Source organism: Rhinoraja longicauda, chromosome 8 (genome assembly GCF_053455715.1).
Source record: "Rhinoraja longicauda isolate Sanriku21f chromosome 8, sRhiLon1.1, whole genome shotgun sequence".
Classification (NCBI taxonomy): Eukaryota; Metazoa; Chordata; class Chondrichthyes; order Rajiformes; family Arhynchobatidae; genus Rhinoraja; species Rhinoraja longicauda.
The window spans coordinates 35,565,833-35,579,702 of NC_135960.1; the positions used below are offsets into that span (position 1 = coordinate 35,565,833).

Consider the following 13,870-nt stretch of genomic DNA (forward strand, 5'->3'; position numbering starts at 1 on the left):
GACCTTAGGACCTTTCCACTAAAGGCTTGTTTTTAATTTCTTCATGGGAGATTGACTTGAATAGGATTCCAATATCTACTGGACACGTTCAAAATACAACTAGATGTTCAGTTGGTAGAATTGAAATTTTACACACGAGTTTTGATAGGCTTTGGGGAAAACCCATTTTTAGGTAATCCTCAAAGTAAAAATTTGTTTTGAGGTTTATGCGAGTTTAGAGATACAGCATGGAAACAAGCCCTAGGATTCACCAAGTCCATGGCGACCATTGATCACCCATTTCACATTAGTTCTATGTTATTCCATTTTCTCATCCACACCCTACACGCAAGGGGCATTTTACAGCATCCAATTAACCTACAAACCCACACGTTTGCGATCACAGGGAGAACATGCAAACCTAACACAGACAGCACCCATGGTCAAGATGGAACCCAGGTCTCTGGCTGTGCGAGGCAGCTGCTCCACTATGCCCCCACCAGAGGCAGAATATTTTTCATTTTTGGTATAAAATCCAGCTTTTGACACAAGCATATCCAAACCAAGGCATTGAAGAGGCATTGAAACTATTTGCCATATTCATCCCTAATTCAGAGAGTACATAAAAACAAATATTTATTGCATATTTGTGTCAAATTAATGCAAGCAAAAGGAAGTGAATTTAGGATAGATGTCTTTAATTTGTCACTTTCACCCCATTAAGCCTGGCACCATTTTGGAATTAATTGAGCAAAGATAATTGTACCTAGATGTATTATTGGCATTTTATAATAATTTTATAATATGCCATTATTCACAATAATCTTGGATGTTTTGTAAATGCAACTGGGTGTAAATGAAAAACAAAAGATTTCTACAATAGAAAAGCTTGATTTTATATTAAGTTAGCTGCACTTTTAAAATTTGGTGGACTAGAGTCTGCAGAAATAAGAAACAAACTCTTTCTTAGTAATTGACTTGCGCTTTGACTTTGCTTTCTCAGGTGGCTGCTGGCAAATATAATGATATGACTGGCGCACTTGATGAGCTGTCCAAATCTAAGCAACAGGTTGAGGTATAGACAAGCATAGATGACCCCTATTCAGTGTTATTTGGAATTGTGTTTATGAAGGTAAAACAACCATTCGACTGAAGGACCTATTGACTACTTCAGTGCCTAGATCTTGCTGTGTGTTTTAACTGAGGTAAGGGTGTTTTGCTTAATAGTACAGGGTTTGATTTAGACCCTGCCAGGAGTAACGGTGTGTAGTTTTGGTCACCATGACAAAGGATGTAGCTGCCTTAGAGATGGCTCACTGGATGGCTTTCTTGGGTGAACATTTTGTGTAAGGAGGGGCTGAGCAAAATTTGCATTTCCTGTAAAAAAGACTTGACTGAAAAAGGGTCCCAAACTGAAACGTCATCTATCCCTGTTCACCAGAGATGCTGACTGACCTGCTGTGTTATTCTAGCACTTTGTGTCTTTTTTTTGGCCTTTCCTGAATGGAGTTTAGAGGAATAAGAAGCAATTGCAATGATGCATAAGATTCTGAGGTTATCTGACAATATTGGCACTGAGAGGCTATTTCCTTACTGGAGATGTAGAACCAGGGACATGGAGGTGAACTTGAGAGTATTGCTTTGCTCTATCCCAGAAAGTTTCCCCCACCCCTCCCCTACATAATACAAAACTAGAGATAAACTAAAACATACATTTTACAACAAACTAAAAACAAAGGAAAAAGACAAGACACATCGTTGGCGAGGCAACCATCGTACATAATTCATAGTCATATAGCATGGAAACAGGAAACGTGGGCCACCATATCCACTCCGACCCCCCACCCATATCATTCCCATCTCCCAGCACTTGGCCTGTAATGTGCTTTGCTGAGGTGATCCAAGTGCTCATCTAAACACTTAGTCAGCAACTCTGTTTCCACCACTCTCTCTCTTGGTGAAAAAATACCCCATCTGATTTCCCCCTCAATCTCTTATTCTAAACCTAAAGGTTTTATAGTTTTATTAACCTGTTTCAAGGGGAGATGTCTCTTGCAGTCTACCCTATCTATACCCCTCAACCATATTTGCTTTTAATGTCCTTTGCTCCAAGGAAAACAGACCAAACCCCTCATGACAAACCCTTCATTCGAGGCAATATCCATTATCTCTGTATTGCCCATTCCCCTGACATCAGTCTGAAGAAGGGTCTCGACCTGAAACGTCACCCATTCCTTCTCTCCAGAGATGCTGACTGTCCCGCTGAGTTACTCCAGCATTTTGTGTCTATCTTCAATTTAAATCAGCATCTGCAGTTCTTTCCTACACACACAATATCCTGGTGAATCTCCTTTGACACCTCTCCAGCACTATTGCATCTGTCCGTGTGGTGACCAGAACTGCTCACAGTAGTCCAGTTGCCTCTCAGCACATTTCATAAACACATCAATATCACCCTGCTACTTAAGATCATCCTCACATGATCAACCCCACCAATCCTTGGATCATATACAAATTTATATTCATGCCTCCGACGTCCACATTCAAATCTTTGAAATAAATTACAAATAGCAAGAGTCACAATACTGATCCCTGTGGAACACCACTTGTCATCGGCATCCAATCACAAAGACATCTTCCACCACCACCCTGTCTCCTAATGCCAATTCAAGTTGCCCTAGATCCCCTCGGCCCTTTCAATTGCAAAAGCATCAATATGGATGCAAAGCAGGGAAACTGAGCAATTATGCAAGTCTGAATGAACTCAAATTAAATTATTTTAACTAGTCCTTTTGGGTATAAAAGTAATTCTTATCAAGAGGAAGGTTTAAAGGGATCTGAATGGGTAAATGTTTCACAGAGTAGTCAGTATCCAAAATGAGTTGGCCGAGGTGGTGGAGGCAGGAACAACATTTAAGAGGTATCTGGACATGTATTTGAACAAACAGGCCATAGAGGGATATGAAATTAATGCGAGCAAGTGGGATTAGTAAAGACAAGCATGATGTAAGCCGAAGGGCCTATTTCTGTTCTGTACAATTGCAGAACCCAAAATAAAAACTGAAAGAACATTTTAAAGGTTCTAAGGATATAAATAGTAACTATCAAGTGTCCAAAGGATTTGATAGTCACTAGGCTGCTAAGACCATGCAACAATGAATGCAATTTTATTGGGAGGGCATATAGTGGATTTGAAATTTTGGATAAACGTGACTCAGTCTTCAATGGGGAGATTGTTCTATGACTTAAGAAAATAACTGCAGATGCTGGTACAAATCGATTTATTCACAAAATGCTGGAGTAACTCAGCAGGTCAGGCAGCATCTCGGGAGAGAAGGAATGGGTGACGTTTCGGGTCGAGACCCTTCTTCAGACTGACTTGATAGGCCAAATTATCTTTTCTCATTCAGATTTATTTTTATTTTCAAAATCAACAAAAGTGAAATAGTTATTTACCTATTGCTTGAGTGAGAAGTAATGTGAGAAAAAGCAAGTGGCAGTAACTCCAAAACAGGGCACATAACTGCTGGTCATTTCGAAGCAGTGGACCGATTGTTATTTTCACTGTTAACCTTGCACCTATGGTCTTCTAATAAATAATGTTGTTAGGAACTCAGTTTCAACGTAAGGGAGGTTTTATCTCACAGCCTGTAAAATAACCAGGCTTTTGGGTAAAAAATATCTGTCCCAATGTTAGTAAAAAAAACAATTTTATTCTCCAAGATTCGTGTCTCATCTAAGCATTCTATGCAAAAAAAACATTCATTTTACAGCTTTTCAAAATCTCTACAGCTACTGCTGTGGACACTGTTAATCAAAGCATCTTTTATGACATCCCCGATATCATTTAAAAAAAAATCTGTTCCCACAACGTGAATTCCATGAACCTTTGTACAGTAAACCCTCGTTATTATGGACCTCTTTATAATGGATTTTGGTTCTAGTGGACGGAGCGACCCCACAATAATAAGACATCAACATCTCTAATAACACAGGCTGCTAGTTACACTGCATAATTAGACATCACTGTCTCTTTAAGAACACAGGCTGCTCGTTACATTGGAGGTTATTGAAATTAACTAACTGAATTTGACAATCGTTGGAGTAACGCAGCAGGTCAAGCAGCTTCTCTGGAGAGCATGAATAGGTGACGGTTTGGGTTGAGATCCACTGCTGGATTATGTCACACACCCAACCACCATCAGGCTAGGACTTGCAACGCCAACGTTCATCACCCCTCCAAACCACGGCTATCAACTCACCTGGATTCCAGGTCCTGTTCCACCCCGAGTCTGAAGAAGGATCTCGACCCAAAGCATCACCTATCCATGTTTTCCAGATGCTGCCTAACCTACTGAGTTACTCCTCACTGTGTCCTTTTGTGTATGCATCTGCAGTTCTTTGTTTCTACTACTTAAAACACATTGGTACTCTATTACTTGGCATAATAGACACCATTTCTCCCATATGGTCGATTATACCAAGGGTTCACTGTACTCATAAACTGCCTGTGACAGGTATAAGAATAGTTTGTCAGAGAATTCTGAGACAGGAATTGCTATGTGGCAGGGTGGAAAAATTGAGGATAATTTACATTGCCAAATGTGGTGACATTTAACCTGTATTCAATTTTAGAATTTGCAGGAACAACTGGACAAGGTGACAAAAGAGCTACAGTATCAGACTGAAACCCTATATAACATCACAAAACAACTACACATGACGGTAATCAGGAGATTATTCATTTTTATGTGAACGTTTCTAGTCTTGGGAACCAAGCTGTGTGGAGAGGGGCCAGTGGGAGGGAGGAGTGAGAAAGAGGTGAGAGTGTCCTCTTTTATTGCAGCACTGATTCTCTCTCTGGCCTCGAAGAAGCCAGCCTTTACTTGCACACTGGGTGTGGCTCAGATCTGGAACTGTGTCCACCCATTGTAACTTGTTTTAAATATGATTCTTGCATGTTGAAGATGACGATCGATAATTGTGACTTACAGAATCATACTTATTATTTCAGGAAGCAAAGCTGAACGAATATGAAGGATTATACAGGACAAACATGGGCAGTTTGCAGAGGAAATATGTGGCTTCCATTGATGCTTTAGAGAATCAAAACATTGATCTGAAGTAAGAATACAATCTGGGTTCTTTCTCTACCAAGATACCTTAATTAGAATAAAAGCCACCTTAGTTTACTTTTCCAGAAAAACCTAGTTATATGTACATGTTGCAACTTTGTAGATTTGCTTTCTGTTATATTCCTGAAATCATTTCATAGAATTTGTAATACAGAAATAAGCCATTCTGCCCAACCAATTTACTTTCCAATGTCCCCAATTGAATTCTGGCCACTGACAACAAATAAAGGAAAATCCGAGTTTAAGTCCTTCACAAATGGAAACATTCAACTTCTTCATATATTAATTCTTCTAACTTGTCAATAGAAAAACGTCCAACAAGTTGGATCTTCCCACAATTTACCATTCAACTCAGGCAAAATAGCATGGACTCTCTCCATTAACTCACAGCTAAGGTTTACTCAATAGGGTTCAATCCAAATCTCCTCTTTTAATATGCACCATATCCAGCAGAAGGGGGCAGTGGATAGAAACATAGAAAATAGGTGCAGGAGGCCATTCGGCCCCTTGAGCCAGCACCGCCATTCGTTGTGATCATGGCTGATCGTCCCCAATCAATAACCCGTGCCTGCCTTCTCCCCATATCCCTTGATTCCACTAGCCCCATGAATTATATCTAACTCTCTCTTAAATGCATCCAGTGATTTGGATTCCACTGCCCTCTGTGGCAGAGAATTCCACAAATTCACAACTCTCTGGGTGAAAAAGTTCCTTCTCACCTCAGTTTTAAATGGCCTCCCCCAACATTGGGAACATTTTTCCAGCATCTAGCTTCTCCAGTCCTTTTATAATTTTATGTTTCTATAAGATCCCCTCTCATCCTTCTGAACTCCAGTGAATACAAGCCGAGTCTTTTCAATCTTTCCTCATGTGACAGTCCCGCCATCCCAGGGATCAATCTCGTGAGCTGCACTGCCTCAATTACAAGGATGTCCTTCCTCAAGTTAGGAGACCAAAATTGTACACAATACTCCAGATGTGGTCTTACCAGGGCCCTAAACAACTGCAGAAGAACCTCCTTACTCCTATACTGAAATCCTCTCGTTATGAAGGCCAACATGCCGTTAGCTTTCTTCACTGCCTGCTGTACCTGCATGCCAACTTTCAATGACAGGTGTACAAGGACACTCAGGTCTCGCTGCACCTCCCCCTTATCTAACCTAACACCATTGAGATAATAATCTGCCTCCTTGTTTTTGCTACCAAAGTGGATAACCTCACATTTATCTATATTATACTGCATCTGCCACGCATCTGCCCACTCACTTAACCTGTCCAGGGCACCCTGCAACCTCCTAACATCCTCTTCACAGTTCACACTGCCACCCAGCTTTGTGTCATCCGCAAACTTGCTAGTGTTGCTTCTAATTCCCTCTTCCAAATCATTAATATATATGGTAAACAGTTGAGGCCCCAACACCGAGCCTTGCGGCACTCCACTCACCACTGCCTGCCAGTGATCCCTTTCCAGTCTACCTTGGCCGGTTCCTCTCTCATGCCTTCATAGTCCCCTTTGTTCAACTGCAAACACTGACACTTCCGATTTAACGTTCTCCTTCTCAAATTGCAGATTAAAACTAATCGTATTATGATCACTACCTCCAAGCAGTTCCTTTACCTCGAGTTCTCTTATCAAATCTGGTTCATTGGACAACACTAAATCCAGAATTGTCTTTTCTCTGGTAGGCTCCATTACAAGCTGCTCTAAGAATCCATCTCGGAGGCACTATACAAACTCTCTTTCTTGGGGTTCAGAACCAACCTGATTTTCCCAGTCTACATGCATATTGCAATCCCACATTGGCATTACCTTTCTTACATGCCAGTTTTAACTCCTGCTGCAACTTACACGCTATATCCGGGCTACTATTTGGGTCTGTAGATAACACCAATTAGTGTCTTCTTGCCTTTACAATTCCTCAATTCAATCCACAGTAACTCTACCTCGTCAGTCCCTATGTCGCCCCTCGCAAGGGACTGAATTTCATCCCTCACCAGCAGCTATCCTACCGCCTCTGCCCACCTGCCTGTCCTTTCTATAGGATGTATAACCCTGAATATTAAGTTCCCAGGCCCAATCCTCCTGCAGCCACGTCTCTGTAATCCCCACAATGTCATATCTACCAACCTCTAACTGAGCCTCAAGCTCATCTACTTTACTTCTTATACTTTGCGCATTCATATAATACTTTAAATTCTTTACTCATCTCACCCTTCTCATCGATCCCTATTACACTTGGCCATACTCTCCTATCCCTTTGTGAGCTTTCTTTCCCGTTAATTGTGGGGTCATTAACTATCCCTTTACTCTCTTTCCCTTTAACTCCATCCTTGACACCCACCCCCCCCACTATTTAGTTTAAAACCACCTGTGTAGCAGTGGCAAACCTGCCTGCCAGAATGCTGGTCCCCACCTGTTAAGGTGCAATCCGTCCCTTTTGTACAATTCCCCCTTACCCCAAGACAGATCCCAGTAATCTAAGAATCTAAATCCCTGCCCCCTGCACCAGTTCCTCAGCCACACATTCAGGTCCTGTATCTCCCTGTTCCTGCTCTCGCCAGCACGAGGAACGTGAAACAAACCCGATAATGATGAAGACAGTTCTGATGACTAAACTGTGTGCCCCATTTCTCAGATCATCCACAGTGACTCTACCTCATCAGTTCCTATGTCGCCCCTCGCAAGGGACTGAATTTCATCCCTCACCAGCAGCTACCCCACCGCCTCTGCCCACCTGCCTGTCCTTTCTATAGGATGTATAACCCTGAATATTAAGTTCCCAGGCCCGATCCTGTCCCAATGTCTTGAGTTAATGGTAAAATCTGAATACTAAAGTGGTTTCCAAAACTAGAATGAAGAAGTCTAGAACGGGGATGAAGCCATTCCAATTATTGTTGATTGATAGTCCAGCACGATTTGAATAGAGGGAGAGTCAAAGGTACTGCACAGAAACTAAGTATGTGCCATTCAGGCACCCATTTTTACACTAATTCATTTCATTCACACAGATTTTATCGTTCATACAAAGGTTAAATTACCACAGACAGCACCGAAGGGTAAGATTGAGCCCTGGCTGTGGTGGACAATGGCTCTACCAGTTATGCCACCCAAAATTATGTCCCTTTCTTTTGTACACGCTTACACAAACTGCAGTGAGATATTTTATTTTCCCCTCGCAATAAGACTTCTCAGTATTTTAAAGTACAGAGCTCGAGAAACAAAAATAAAAAGTTAAATTGAATGATTACAAAACTCAACAGGAGAGTCCTTATCTCAGTTCAGAAGATCTGTATGTGACAGAAAATCTGCCCCATTGAAAGAATGAGACATTGATCTGTCACTGCATGTCATAGTGCATTACTAATTTATGCCGGATGCTAAATTTCCATTACTAATGCCAGTGGAACTTCCAGTGTAATAGGCAAAATTAACCACCATTTTCCTTTCTTCAGGCAACTATTTGCTCTCAAAGCTGAAGAGTTATGTGCCCTTAAGGCCAAAATGGATGACATAGAGAGAAAAAAACATCTTAAAATGAAAGAAAAGCTCCTGTCTAGTTTCGAAGATGAAATCAAGGTCAGTGCAAGTAATACAGAAGGTGCATTTCGGCCAGAATCTCCTCCAGCTCCTCAAACAGATGGCAGCAAACCACAAGGCTAGAACTTGTCCATGTGCATCATGGACCAAGGGACTGGGTAAAAGATCAGCAGTGACACTCCATGGTACATTTTATTTGGTTCAAATGTACAATTGGCGAATGGCAACATTTTTTTTGTAAACAAAATAAATTTAGACTTCAAAGCTAATTAGAACTAATTAGTTATAACTAGTTTATTTGCAAAACATTACCCAGTGCACCATTTTTCAGATTTTAACATTAACATAATCTGCTGTCTTATCTCAAAATTAAGAATCAAGAAAATACTTCCCTTCTATGCATTTTTAAAAAGTGGGGCCCTGTACTAATAAACATACAGCACTTCGACCAATTGTGAAATGTATTGAATAAGCAATGTTGGCACTTTTTTGGTAGAACATCAGCAAGCTCAAGAAACAACAATTTGATGATGACCAAAAATATGCTTTGAATCTGATGGTCTAAGGATTAAATATGATCCAGATTACCCAGAGAACTTCTTCAAATAACATTTTGGGAATCAAGCAATTGAGCTTCAAGTGTTCTATCAAATTGAGTTCATTCATCCATATCCACTTTCCAATCACTCTAGCACAGGCCATCAAGGAATATTGGCCAGAAAATGGATTTGACGTTCTGTATCAGCACTGTTCTTGAAGGAATCACATGATACTCAAGTTTTTAAACTTGCATTTCTGGAATTCCCTCTGCCTCATTCATCTCATTATGGGATATTTTTAAACCTGACTCTGACCCTGCTTTCAGTCACATTGTCTAACATTGCATGTGGCTCAAAAACAAACCTCATTTGAAAATCCCATGGAACATTTTGTGCCTTTACTGTTAAAGGTTGAGACAAAATGACAATTCCATAAACCACATTCATCAAACTAAAATGAATTAGTGAGGTTTTGCAGGAGTCTAATGTAGAGGTCGCATTTTTACATATTTAAATCAGAGCCTGAAGAATACACTTCTAATGACTCACTGGAAAAACCAGCATTAACCAAGATCTTGATTAGTGATGTACTGGCAGAAAAAAAAGTCAACTCATCCAAAACATGGATAAAAATAACTGATCACAGAAGAATATTTTTGTATAAATCCTTTAATCAATTTATAGAGTTTTACAAACAAAATTATTGCATTGTGCCTATCCTTGATAAAAAATAAACCAATTCCTTAGGAAAATGCAAATAAGGATCTTCCTTCTTTTCCATGTAGAATAATTGTTCAGTTTAGAAGGGGTTATCCTCGATCAGCTTCTGCAAGATCTTTCTTTCAATAGATGCCAAAACATCTCTGAATGCTAAACTTGCATCTTTACTGGACTTGAGTGTTAGCCTGTTTTTAGGTAACAACCCAGTGGAACTTGAATTCCTTAATCCAAAATTTCTTGTTTTCTTTTCCATGCATGATCTAGTCATCTGTTGTAATGCTGTCAAAATCGCCACCATTCTCCACATTCCTTGACCTAATTACCTGTGGTCAGGGACAATGGAATTGATTGCATTGGAGCAGGAAATTTCAATCCCACTCTCAACCAACACCCAATAGGAAATTGTATTGTCCATGCATTATGGCAGTGCAAAATAGACAGGAAACCAAAACAGCTATGCCAACAAATGGGCCAAACCAAATCACCCACAAGCATAATCACTTCCTGAAGTAATTAAGCACTTAGTACAGTGGTCTATATTTTTTGCCATATAATCTAGTAATTAATAGATTTGTGCCTCCTGTTCCATTAACAGAATTTCACATATTTAAACTGACAAAAAAGCCTTGGTTTTGTAAACAAAACATTTCATGCACTTGCCTACCCACCTCTGTCTGGAAGGATGCAAGAAATGCCTCGTGTTGAATCAGTGCCTGCAAGGAATTACATTTTCTAGCCTTTGTTTTAAATATTGCCATTGACTTAAACAGGCAATGCATGTAATATACAAGCTGATATGAACTATTGTCATGTTTCATTGAGCTCACCGAAGAAGAAACTCAAATAATCACCATCACTCCTGAAGAGAAAGGATAATGGAAGATCATCTTTAAGGATAATATGGTATGCCAAACTGAAGATAAATCTCTAACCAATCACATCCTAAAATATCAGTTGTAAGTAGAAAAGTGTTCTACAACATTCACTGATGCTCTACAGGGACAAAATAAATAGAATTGAATGTACTAATTTTGGGCATTAATTCAATAAAGTAAAAAACAGATTCTGGAAATCAGAAATGAAAACCAAAAATGTTGGAAATACCAAAGAGGCAAGGAAGTACTTGTGCATATTGAAACAGAGATGTTACAGATCAAATACTTTTAAAATCAAAACTGTACTTACGAAAGGTATTCAACCCAAAACATTAATTCTGTTTCATTGTGCACAGATGCTGTCTTGCCTTCTCAATAGTTCCAATATTTTCTGTTTTTATTGCTAATTCTGGGCAAATATTTTGGATTGAAACAAATTAGGGCTATAATAGTTACTGACTAAAGAAAAGCTCTAAACCTGTTGTTAAAAGTACAAATGTTTTGCTTCTATTTGGTTTGCTGTAACTGAAATGCAAATGAAGTGAAAGGTTATCAATCCTATCATCTGCTTTCTCACCAAATCACATAAAAATTAATTTAAATATTTCCTTGTTCAAGAAAGAAAGTTCTATCTAAAGTATTGCATGAAAATATTTTTCATATTGGCCTATTCTCCCACCTCCTCAACGAGGCCAACTGCTTCCTTGCATTTTAACACAGGTGTGTTAAAGATTTTCAGTTCAAATTGACAGTAATCAGCTCTTTGAAATGACAGTAACAACAATCAAATTATAGTGCAACATATGAACAACATGTAATGTCACGAAATAATAAATCACCATTCAGAGCGATATAGTAGATCACTCAAACTAATATTCCACAATTGATATAATAAAGTTTGACTGCAGCTATGAAACATCATTTTGTGAAGAAATCTTTCACCTAGTCAGATATCTGAAGCCTGAACTCTATTTTCAAGGAAATATTTTGCACCCTACTCTTCTGGAAGGTGAAAAGTAATTTAGAAATCTTTTCTAATTTGAAAAAAAACACGATATCAAGGTGAATCCCACCATGTCAGCAAATAAAGGACAATTGTAGCATTTCTCTTTGATTCTCCAATTTCTCTGTTGACTATTATTCTTAATTTGTAGTCTTCTTGTAACATGCGATTTGCAGTAAATGGCAATGGCACAAATGTAATCTTGGCAGGAGCAAATCACCTTTTTTGTGTGTAATGTCTGAAGCTACAGAAATAGTGTTTATAAGGCCAATGCAGATAACTTATTGTAACATTTCATCCTTCAATGAAAGTGCATTCTTGACTTTTCATTGCAACCCTCCCATACATCACACATAATTTAATAGTGAAATTCTGTTCAGTGAAATCAGTAGACAACAACTCTTTAAGAACACGGAATGTATATGATCAGATTAACAAAACAGATTCTGCACTCCTGCGCTACTCAGCTTAGGACCAAATACGGGCCTAGTAAGGATTTTGTTCTATCCATTTAGCACTTGGTTGCACTTATTAGCAGCAGATTCCAATAGGAGGAAAGTTAATTTGATAGTTGGAAGGAAATAGCATACCTTACTAGCACGCAGATAACGTTTTTAGTGTCCTGCGGCCAGTCTATCCTATACAAGAGATTAGGTCTCTTAAGGCATATGTAAACCAGGCAGCAAAATGAATAGTCGGGAAAAAGATGAGGTTTCTTGTCATAGGAAAACAGTGGCCCTATTGAGAGGTTACTCCAATGGCATCATAAGGCCATACATAAATATTTTTATTTCTTCCCAATACATTATATACTTTGCATCTACCTAAAATCATCAAATTGGGTATTATTATTATTAAACAGATTTTTCTCTGAAATGGAAACTCCTGAGGTTGCGTGTCCACGTGAGGCACACAGTCCTTGCCAGCAAGTCAGGTTCTCACCAAAAATGAGACCATAAAATCCACTTAAATAAGTTTTTGTTTTACACAATCATCCTGCTTTTAAACAAAAACACATTTCAAAATTACGTCTTGTGCATGATGTGATTCTGCACTGGATTTTATGGTCCCACAAATATTAAGTCAATGCATTAATCAGATCAGAACAAGTGCAAGAGCAATTTTCACTTGAACACATTACCAAAACACGACTGCAATACCGAGCGCTTCACAACATAAATGAACAGCGGTTGTTGGTGCTAGAAGCGCTAAATTTCTTGGGAGTGGAATCCCATTTATTGCATAGGTAGTTTCGTTTTTTAAAAATTGGAACATTTACATGAAATAAAAATCTTTTAAATGTTCATTCTGGCAGTTATTGACCAAAAGAGCCTTCTACAGATGGTTCTTCATTCTGTCGTGCTGAATCTCTTTTTCCAGTTTGAGAAGGTGACAGTGAATATCCATGGGGCACAAACCAAATTGGAGTGAACAATGTCAGATTTTGTCCACTTATTTTGAACCCTCACTTTATAATTGATATGAATGGCTCCTTTACTTCTTGGTATTTCACTGGAGATGAGTCACTATGAGAGCAATTCGGTGCCCTTGCAATCATGACAAAAGCTCACCACTTCTTCCAGCCACCCATTTTCAGTTTCCACGGCCATTATCTGAAGTCTGCTACACTGATGGATAAGGCCACTTCAGGTCTGCGAGTCTGACCACGAACTATCTGTCGTTCACTATTTTCTGTAGCATCACCACTCTGATGTGTAGTACTTTGCTGACTGTAAGAAGAGCTAAATTATTCTGTATATTCATAAATTTAAGGTTTGTATGCAAGAATAAAATATTCTTTAATGCTTGTTCACACTCCCCTGAAAGGCATTGCAATAATTTACTCTGTTTAAGCCATTAAGTTCTTAAGGACATAGATATAGTTTAACACAAAGCTTTAATTATACAGTTCCCTTCTACCATATTATATTTCAATACTTCAAATGTATAACGTATACTCTTGATGTATCAAATGCTAAATTGTAATTACTGCACTATTAAGTGACATATTAAAGCATTGGAGAACTTTTAAAAATCAAGGTATATATACATATATGTACAAGACAATAATCTATTTTCCT

At 38.9% G+C, this 13,870-nt stretch overlaps 2 protein-coding genes across 3 annotated transcripts in view; one reads left to right on the forward strand and one right to left on the reverse strand.

The window, feature by feature from the left end:
• Positions 1 to 8,775, forward strand: part of LOC144596252 (flagellum-associated coiled-coil domain-containing protein 1-like) — a 50,532-nt gene extending 41,757 nt beyond the window's left edge. The window contains exons 12-15 of the mRNA XM_078404469.1: positions 983 to 1,054; positions 4,615 to 4,704; positions 4,994 to 5,103; positions 8,568 to 8,775. Coding sequence (XP_078260595.1) covers positions 983 to 1,054; positions 4,615 to 4,704; positions 4,994 to 5,103; positions 8,568 to 8,775 — 480 coding nt within the window. The remainder of the gene's footprint in view (positions 1 to 982; positions 1,055 to 4,614; positions 4,705 to 4,993; positions 5,104 to 8,567) is intronic.
• A 1,092-nt stretch (positions 8,776 to 9,867) lies between these two features.
• Positions 9,868 to 13,870, reverse strand: part of usp40 (ubiquitin specific peptidase 40) — a 104,255-nt gene continuing 100,252 nt past the window's right edge. For both annotated transcript variants that reach the window (XM_078403640.1, XM_078403642.1), the window contains one exon: positions 9,868 to 13,519. In XM_078403640.1, coding sequence (XP_078259766.1) covers positions 13,399 to 13,519 — 121 coding nt within the window. In that variant the 3' untranslated portion in view covers positions 9,868 to 13,398. The remainder of the gene's footprint in view (positions 13,520 to 13,870) is intronic.